At 45.5% G+C, this 9,554-nt stretch overlaps 1 protein-coding gene across 2 annotated transcripts; it reads right to left on the bottom strand.

Moving 5' to 3' along the window:
- Positions 1-1,419: 1,419 nt before the first annotated feature.
- Positions 1,420-7,662, bottom strand: YIPF5 (Yip1 domain family member 5). Of its 2 annotated transcripts, none has more exons than XM_080627072.1 (6): positions 7,560-7,662; positions 7,260-7,370; positions 5,594-5,766; positions 5,316-5,461; positions 3,873-4,054; positions 1,420-3,061 (listed from the first exon to the last, which is right to left on the bottom strand). In XM_080627072.1, the coding sequence occupies exons 2-6, from the start codon at positions 7,358-7,360 to the stop codon at positions 2,971-2,973; spliced, it is 693 nt and encodes a 230-aa protein (XP_080483198.1). In that variant the 5' UTR covers positions 7,361-7,370; positions 7,560-7,662; the 3' UTR covers positions 1,420-2,970. The 2 variants fall into 2 exon arrangements, with proteins under 2 accessions (XP_080483198.1, XP_080483197.1); XM_080627071.1 differs by having other exon boundaries at positions 2,742-3,228.
- Positions 7,663-9,554: the final 1,892 nt, after the last annotated feature.

Below are 9,554 nucleotides of genomic sequence, written 5' to 3'. Positions count from 1 at the left end.
CACAGAAATGTTGCTACAGAACCAAACTGAACTGCAGTCAGCAGCTACCTCAGAGCCAAACTAGTGACCTGAAAAACAAAGTCAGTCAAAACACTCGCAAACCAGGACAGAAGATGGACCAACTGGAAAAGGTACCTTTTACCTGCTGTAGAATAGGAAGTCATTTCAAGATCGGGGGTTATAACAAAAGTGGTGTTAAATAAGCAACACCAGCATTCGTATTTGAATGCCTTAGGCTGAGTAACAAGAAATGTCAAGAGAATGCAAGATGGAATCTAATAATGTTAGTATTTCACCTGAGAACTGGATAAGAACGCTTCTGTTAACAGACTGTGGCAGAGAGGTCAGATTTAGAAAGTAAAAATGTCCTATGAAGTATGAAAGGCAAACATGGGAGTGAAGAATTACAGCACAGTCCTGTCATTCCATGCAATGGCAAGATTAAATTGTCTGAAATGGGACTAAAATTGAAGCAAGATCTAGGACAAAACACCATTACAGAAAAATCAATGGAACTGATTTTGAAAAGGCAATAAACAGAGTCAATGGCATCATATTAATTAATGTACCAGAAATGGGATATTTAAAACTACCAGTCTAGACATAACACTGTGATTTATCAAGTCCTCTATGAATTAAAGTGTTTGACCCCTTCTACTCCCATCCACTTCTCCCCTGCCCCAGGAGACCAGTCAGGAATTCACTGCTAAACTCTCCACAGCGTGAGCTGAACACAAACCACTCCTGAAACTCACTGCTCAAACCTCACTGCTTGAGTAGGATGAGCAGCATCCTCTACTGCAGGAACAAGGGCTTTGTGAGCATGTACCTGGGTAGATAAAGACCTCTTCAGGCAGCCTCAGCAGCTGCATTGCCAGAGCCATACTGAGACAAAGCCAATTTTAGTTTTCCTGCACACTGTTTGCTCGTGCTGTGGCGAGAGAAAAGGTTCTTTACAGTGGTTTAACCTGTAACTATTCACCGTGGAAGCCATCTACAGCATCAGTGCAGGCTTTAAGAAACAAACCACACTGGTTTATGCAAGGTAAGCTTAATGAGCCTGTTTCACTAGAATATGAGTATTAGAACCCAGTGTGCTCGAGAAAGTATGTGAGCTTTTACACCTACAAGAACAATTCTATATTTAATTAGGCCTCATTGGAAAAGGTAACGACTGTAATGTATTTGCACAAATTCAGGACACTGTGCTCCATCAGCAGGTAATGTTCTTCATTAAAAAGAGTAAGAACTTTGTGCACCAGGGAAGAGGTGTTCCACTAATGCAGAGAAATCCTACCAAGTACAACTACCAAGTACAGAGCAGCACATTTTGCCATTTTGCTAAGTGATAAAGCACATTCTGCTCAATGAAACCAACTCACCACTTATTTAGGATTATAATTTTTAATAACATACCAAAGTAGAAAATTATCTGGGCTCTTCAATTCATTCTGGAAGGAAATTGAAGTTTCTTGTGTGTGAGTTGTACAATTCACTGTAACAACCAGTTTCAGTACACAGTGCAAGGCAGAAATGTTCTGTGCATCAGTGTTTGGTTCTAAAAGGCTTTAGACCCAGGACACTCCCCACAATTCCCAGTGACACAGGCAAAAGCTGGCTCTGGACTTCGGCAGTAACCTCCAGTGGCACCAGGAAGGTGTTTTCAGGAGAAGGTGCAGGATGAAGGGAAGAGTGAACAAAAACATGTGCTGAACCATTGAAATCATTCACTCCCATACCACTACACGTGAAAGCCCTCCTTTGAAGCAGCACCCACACCTCGAGCCTTACCAGAAGGTGTTAAAGTAACACTGCTGGCCAGCCATTCAGCTCCTGGAGTCTGTGAACAGATCATTCCATGGATGTGACAGAGGAACATCAGACTAACACCTGCAGTACAGTCAATGAGATGAAGCGCTCATGTGAAGAACGACTGTTTTTGCTCTCCCACTTCCCACATTTACAAGAATTCTCGTGACTAACATCCCAAACCAGGTTATAATTCTCATTTGTGACTGAAGCAAAGACCAAAGCCACTAACTGAAGAGTTTTAAATAGATATTTGGTTCAGTATCGAAGTTTCTATTTTAGTAACTGAACTCCATTAATAAAGATTAGAAAAATCAAACCACCTTTTTCAAAATTCAAGGAAAATTTAATCAATATGCCTTAAATTATTTTACAGTAACTACAATACTGACAAGCATTACATTTTCAAAATGGTGTTTTTCTTGGAAGTACTGCAAAAGAGATTACTCTTCATCTACTAGTATGTGCCCCATCAGGAAAACAAACTCTAGTTGAAGTCATCTTCAGAAAACCAAGGTAACATATAGCTACTCAGACATCCAAATGTATTCTTATTTCAAGTGTGACAGAATTATAGATCCCTTTAACTTTTCAGCATGTTTTCTAATTCATAATGTAAGTATTTTAAATCCTGAAATACTACCACATCAAATGAACAAATAAATGAGACCAAGGAGCTTCAGAGAATATTTGCTAAAATATAGAAAAGAGTCTAACTGCTTCTGTTCATTTGTGCATTTTGCTCTTGGTAAGAGGGGACAGGAAACAGGCTCTTTATCACTGCAGATTTATTCAGAGTACCCCAGATCTACAACACCTGCAGTTCTGGTAACGCTTTTGGATGAAGATCTATCCATTTATAACCGCAACCATCGTTCCTCCCCCAGTCCCCTAGAAACAAATCAAATCAAAACAGACAAACAACCCCTCCCCCCCTCCAAATGAACCCCACAGCCCTCAAATAACCAAAAGTTACTTGTCTAAAGATATAGGAATGGGAAAGAAATTACAGTAACTTGAGAAGCATGGACACTTATTAAAGCTATAGACACCTCAGGTCAATTGAAAACAGTATTCAGAGTCCTAAAAAAGTGAACGCGAGACATTTGTTTTCATTGTTCCAGATGATTCAAACCAGGTCTAAGTGTCGTGACAGCAACACTACACAGTTGTTTGCAGCTGCTTCTGGTCCGTGCATATCCCAAGTCGATGTTTCCATTTTGGCCCACGGGAGTCCAGCAGTTTGGACAGTCTGTTCAAAACACGGAAATGAGAGCAAAGACCCCATACAGCAGCGCACAGGGGTATGCTACGAGGAGCTGTTGTCCTTCCATTGCTAAGGCAGAGATAAAGATTTTGGAAGCAGAAAAGCTGCACCAGCCAATGATTGCAGCAGTGAAAATAATCCCCAGCATTCCCCTGCAGAGAGAAATAAAAAGAACTCATACGGGCCTTGTGTATACCTGCTCAGAGGAGCTGTAACTGGGCTCCTCGCAACACCTCTTACAGATCCTAAGACAAATTTCAGCTTTCATAGTTGACATTAAATGAAATAGCTTCACTAAATACTTCAGAATGATATTATTCAATTATGACAGCATAAAAAATGCCCCAAATTAACTCTGTGCATATGAAATGTAGAAGCGGTGAGTAAAGTAACTGGAGCAAGTTCTTTCTTTTCAGTGTCTAATTTCACACGGCTATGAAGAATCACACCGATTTTCCGTCTGTCAAATTCAAATTTGCACCTTAAATGATGATTACTTTAAGACTTTACAGATTTGACAGATTTGAATACAGAATTGTGAAAGCAAACTCGATATTGTTATTTGAGTCTATGTATTTAAAAGCTGTTAACTGACTTCTAGACAAAGCCAGTATTCACCTACCTTTTATCCACCTGTAGACTCTCAATATTTATGGTTTTACACTTACTAAAGGTTCCTGTCATATTCAAATGCTATGCAGCTTCATCACTGCCTATGAAAATTCCTTTTAATAACTTCCTTCCCCAGCTCACGAGAGAGGAACCTATTACCAAATTATAAAGTTTATGTACTTACTGCAAGGAAAACACAATTGCACAACTGGAAAGTAGGATCATGGGAAGAAGACAATATCCGAGGACACTGGCAACGCAGCCAAATGAGACGCCCGTCACACTCATTAAGTTCAGGAGACAAAACATCCCTACACATCCGATTACACTGATGCCATACACGTAGCCAAACTGAATTTTACCAGCCTGAAAGTCAAGCAGAGCAATGCAGGTTAGTCATCAGAACGAGTAACACCTCCCACCAACACAGGGATGAGGGCAGGGTGTTCACAGAGCATCTGCACTTTCTCCCTTGTGCCCCACCCCTATATCCAAATCCAAGATTTGGATTTCCCACCACCTGAATTCCAGGACACCCATATGTTCTAGCCATCAAGAGGTACATTTAGACTCACTTCACGTATCTTGATGAACAGAGTTTGACTGAATTGTTATGCTTTGATCTGAGCTGCAAAAGCCTATGAATTCTTCAGGATTCAATCAACTAACTTCTCATGTGGGCTGCACATAATAATCTCTACAGAACCAGGCTATAAAGACCAAAAAATTGCAATTTGGGGACTTCTTAACAAAAAAAGAGCTGAAGTCTTAAACTGTGACAGACTCCACTGGCCGAACTAACACAGGGAGATTCTAAACAGTCAGAATGGAAACTCTGCTTACTAACAGGTATGCAGAAAGCACACATGCATCATTTAAACACAGCTATCCTGTCTTCACCCGTTTTTCCAATGATGAGATGGATGCTTCCTTTCTAACACCAAACTGCACTGACACAACAGCATGTACCCTGCAGGGACACAGGACCAGGCAGCCACTGAAGCTGCCACCATGTGTGGCTTCAAGCTCTGTTACCCACTGACTTCCAGATCAAGTTTACATATAACCCACCTCTCTTCTTCCTCAAGCTCTATGGAAAACATAGGGAAAGTAATAATCTCTTAGGAAAAGAACATTCAATGTATCTATTAGAAACATATTCATTAACTTTACTGGCCTAGTTTCCATAAAAAAAGTTACTTAATAGAGTACACTTGAAGTCCCCTTGGTACCAAACCGCTGTGTTCAAGTGTCGTAGAAATGTGAAATTTTTGGCAAAAACTTAAAAAGTGGTGCCTCAAGATATTCAGAGAAAAGAGCTTCTTATAACTATAGCTATAACTACTTCAATGACAAGGAAGACGTTTGCTGCTGCTCTGTCATTTCATAATTGACATTTCTGAGTCATTAAAGTACAATCTTATTTCAATTAAGCTCAACTAAAAAAAGCTGCTGACCTAGTAACAGGCATAAACAACTGAAAGCAGGTTTACTTTACAAGTGTTTCACCAGACTGACTCTTGAGACTGAAAGTCATCCCTGACGTACCAGGTAATTTGGCTTTTTTCCCCAGTGTTTCCAAGAACATTAACACACAAACAGGAATCTTTGGCAATCAGTATCTCACCAGTAATAACGTGGCTCCAAACGCTAGACAGAAGACCACTGGTCCAGCCAAATCAGTCTCATTCATGATGCTGCCATCTGCTACTTTCAATGGGTGCAGCACTGTTAGTGTCTTCTGCCAGATGTGATCAAAATTGATCCCCAATTCTATAAGTTACATGAAAAGAATTATGCATGTTCATTTCAGTTTTGCCCTTCCTGTCACCCCCAGTTGCTTCACTCAGCTTACCCCCAAACTGGGAAGAGTTCTGGATTTCAGCCATAAAGCATAAGTTATACCTTCTAATAGAGGAGGCTCATCCTCAAAATTACTTCCATAAAAAGACTGTGCTGAAGTCGAGCTGTACGTCTGTGTTGGCTGGTAGATCTGCCCTGTGTAAGGCTGCTGCTGCTGCATCATGTCGGGAGGGACAAATCCACTTTGCTGAGAGTACTCGTAGCCTCCATACTGCCTGCAAGGAACAACATCGGATCATGGACAGGCACAGAACTGCATTTGAAACACCTCCCTGCAAAAGCAAAGCTTCTTTTCACAGCAACCAACCTTTCCTTCATTTTACAAAGTGACACTAGATGATCCCCTACTTGGATCCAGGCCTTTTGGGCACACAGTCACATCCACCATTCAAATCCACCCTGTTAAGCTAAATGAGATCATTTTTGCTATACGCACTAGTATTGCTTTCTGGCTTCAAGTCAGAGGCCTGGAGAAACGAGCATTATCCATTGACTGCATCCCTACAGATTGTTACAGGTTGTAACAGAGTAGTAAAATTTTACATTTCAAACTTATTTATATATTGGCCATTAAATACTCCTGACATCTGATGAGAGCATGGATTTGTTATTTAGAAAGACTATTTACAAGCTCACTGTCAGAGAAGGAAGCTTTTCACATTGACACTTTTGTTCCCCTCCCATATTTAAAAAAGGAACATAGTAAAAATAAATCAATAGAGAAAGAAGCTGTTTTCCCCTTCCCTTGAGCACCACATGTGTCAGGCATACAAGAAGAATTGTATGGACATTAACCATGTGATGACCTACAGGACATGATGCAGGGGAGGATAAAATGAGGATTTTCAGTTTCTATTTCACATAGTCTTGATTAAGTACTAACAAATCAAGTTATCCTGCCTTTGGAATACTTTCTATTATAAATATTGCATGTATAAAAATATATACGTTGGTATGTTTAAGCTGAATCAAAGCTATCCTCTGTTCCTAAACAAACTCCTAAGTTATCCTCGCCATTAATCATTTCCAAGTCTGACTACAGAGATTCTGGCAAATTTCTCCAAAACATTTAACTATGAAAACATAAACATGCAGAAGGAAAATCCAGAACTCGCTCTCCTTCCTCTCCCTGCTCCAGCAGAGCTCAGCACAGCACTGAGATCCCTTTCAGGACACGAATGGGCATCGCCCTGCTCCATCTATTGCAGGGATCCCACGGGTCATGTACCTGACCCAGACCCTCAGCCTGGGGCTGGACATTCCCAGCAGCCTCCTTGGAGCTCCCTTGGCTGAGGAATATCCGCCATGCTTCCCTGCTGACAGCCAGGAACCACCACTGACATTGGCAGCTCCTTTATGGAACACTGCAGCTGGTTTCACTGCCTGCAGATGGACTTACAGAACACTGACATTTCTCTTCCCAAAGATTACGCTTACAACCAAGACAGCCCACATACCCTTTCTTTCCATTTTCCAATCTCTCCTTTAAAACACTGAAGACAGAGTACTCAACACACTACTGCTTCATTCCTCCATTTATAGAGTACAAGTTATGCTGCTCTAGAGCAGCGCAGCAGGAACCCACTGACAAGCCACAGTAGGTGGCCGGATTCTAACCCTTTCCTGACCAAATCCCCCACTCCACCCCAGCTCAGCTCAGGCTCTGCACAGGACGCGGCAAACGAGCTCAAAGGCGAGCGGGCCTTACTTGCTGTAGGGCCTCCCGCCGTACTCGTAGGGCTGGCTCTGCTCATCGATGCTGTAACTCGTCTGGAAGAACTCGGTGTTGAAGCTGTCAAACCCGGACATCGCAGAGGATCTGCAACAGAGCAGCGGGGCTCGCGGCGCTGCCCGACCCGGCCCGAGGGGAGCGCCCCGGGACACCGAGCGCTCCCCACCCGGCTGCGGGGCCTCCCTCCCCGCCGCCCCCCTCAGCCCGGCCCCAGCCGCCGCCCCGCGCCTCCCCCCGGCCGGGGCAGCCGCCCCAATCCCCGGGCCGCAGACTCACCGGCAGCGCGGGCCCGGCTCCGCTCCCGCCGCCGCGGCCCCTGCGACGTGTCACCCGCAGCACGAGCGCTTCCGGGGTCAGCAGGGCAGTGCGCCCTCACCTGCCATGCGCAGACCCCGCCCCTGCCTGCGTGGCGCCGCCGCGCTGTCACGGGGACGGGCGCGGGGGTAAAATGGCTGCTGGGCGCGGGATGGCGGTGGTGGGGTCTGATGCCGGTACCGGTCTGCAGGCACCCCCCGCAGGTGGGCGGGGCGGGGCGCGGCGCGGCGGTCCCGGCCTGTGTGAGTGCCCGGTCAGTCCGCTAAGGGCTGCGGGCAGCCCCCGCACTGGAGCTGGCGTTGTACCTGCATTGTTAATCCTGTTACCGCTGAGGTTCTGATGTTCGTGTCCGCTGCCTCCCGTTGTGCTGCCTAAAATGTGAAGAAAAGCGAAACACTGGCTGTAAAATACATGTAGAGAATAAACTTGTGTCCGTATCGAGCTGGGCATTAAAGCAGCATCAGCCTGTGCCTCTATTCCCTGCTTTGCCTCGTGTGCTGAGACACCCCAGTGTTGCATAGGAAGAGTGACACTGATCTATGGTCAGGTGCTCTGGCTTTATCCCGAGGCCACAGCTCCCATGGTTGGTTCCCATGGCAGTGGCCTTCCCATGGGCTGGCTGGATGCAGAGGCAGCAGCATGTGCGCTGTTCACTGCCCGGGTGGGAGCCTTGATGTGAAACTGAAGGAAACGGAGCAGGTTGAGGGGAAAGCGAGCAATTACTTTATGTTAGACCTCCTTATCCTTACACATGTCCTCATTAAATAACGTATTCCTGAGGCCAGAAGGCAGAAAATGTGCTATTGCCATGGATCTGCATGGCATCATTAGAGACCAGGCGTTGCCTGTCCTTCACAAATAAGCTGTAGTTGCTGGGAAAACTGTGGAATGGAGAAGAATGACTGGGACTGTGAGGACGCTGACGTGAAGCAGCTCCTTTCCTTCACAGTCCCTTGTCGCTCACTCTGTTTATGCCCCCGGTTTCCCCATTTTGCTCCTGTATTCTCATGTAGGGCCAGGGCAGAGGCTGTGCTCAGACTGAGTTAGAATTTGCCTTTATTGAGAACTTGAGGTGCTGTGATGGGCGCAGGAAGCCAGGAGCGTGCATTGCTGGGCTCTGAGCCAGGAGCACCCCGGCTGAGGCAGTTTCTGACACTTCAGAACAAGTGCATTGTGGTGGCTGCTGCTCCGTTTCAATTCATTCTGGCCCAGGACACAGGACAGTTATTCTGGTACGAACTGTCATGTATTTAATCTTCTGGTGAGCTCACTGTATGTCAGTGTGGGCCTGTTCCAAGCCTCTCCTCCAGAACATGTCCTGTGGTGCAGCCCCATAGAGTGCGCAGTGATGCTGATGACTTGGTGGCCCTTTGCTGAGCCCTGTGACTTCGCTGCAGTTCACTGGACAGCAAAATGAGACCCGGCTCCAGGCAGTGGGCCCTGCAACTGTGATCTGCTGGTGAAATGCTCTTCAGCTGGAAATCTGGGGGGATTTGTGTGGATGATCAGAATTTACTGGCAGCTTAGGCTGAGTCCTCTCTGCCCTGGGCATCTCAGCATTGCTGTAGGGTCTCATCTGCTTCAGCTTTACAGGACAAATTCATACCTGCCTGTTGCAGGGTGCAGCCTGATACCTGCCTGTGGGTTCAAGGGAAGCTGTGACACTGCAGCCACACCACTGCTGCCCTCCCGGGGGACCCAGGAGGGGTGTCAGTGGGCAGCCTGGATCACCCAGCCCTGCCTGACGAGGTACAACCTCCACAGGCACCAGTCCTCCCGTTCTGCGGTGTCACAGTTAAGCGCTTACCTGCACAGGGGATCTGGCTTTGCAAAAGGCCAAAATGTCTCCAAGATGGGAAGAGTAAAGATACTCGTAACATGGGTTAGACAGTGCTGAGGTCATGATAGTGCTACCCAGGGAGGTACAAACTTTGCTTTACCTGTAACATTAAAATT

This window comes from Psittacula echo, assembly GCF_963264785.1.
Source record: "Psittacula echo genome assembly, chromosome: 11".
Taxonomy (NCBI): domain Eukaryota; kingdom Metazoa; phylum Chordata; class Aves; order Psittaciformes; family Psittacidae; genus Psittacula; species Psittacula echo.
The sequence above is the reverse complement of the archived record's forward strand: the minus strand, read 5'-3'. Positions and strand labels throughout refer to the sequence as shown.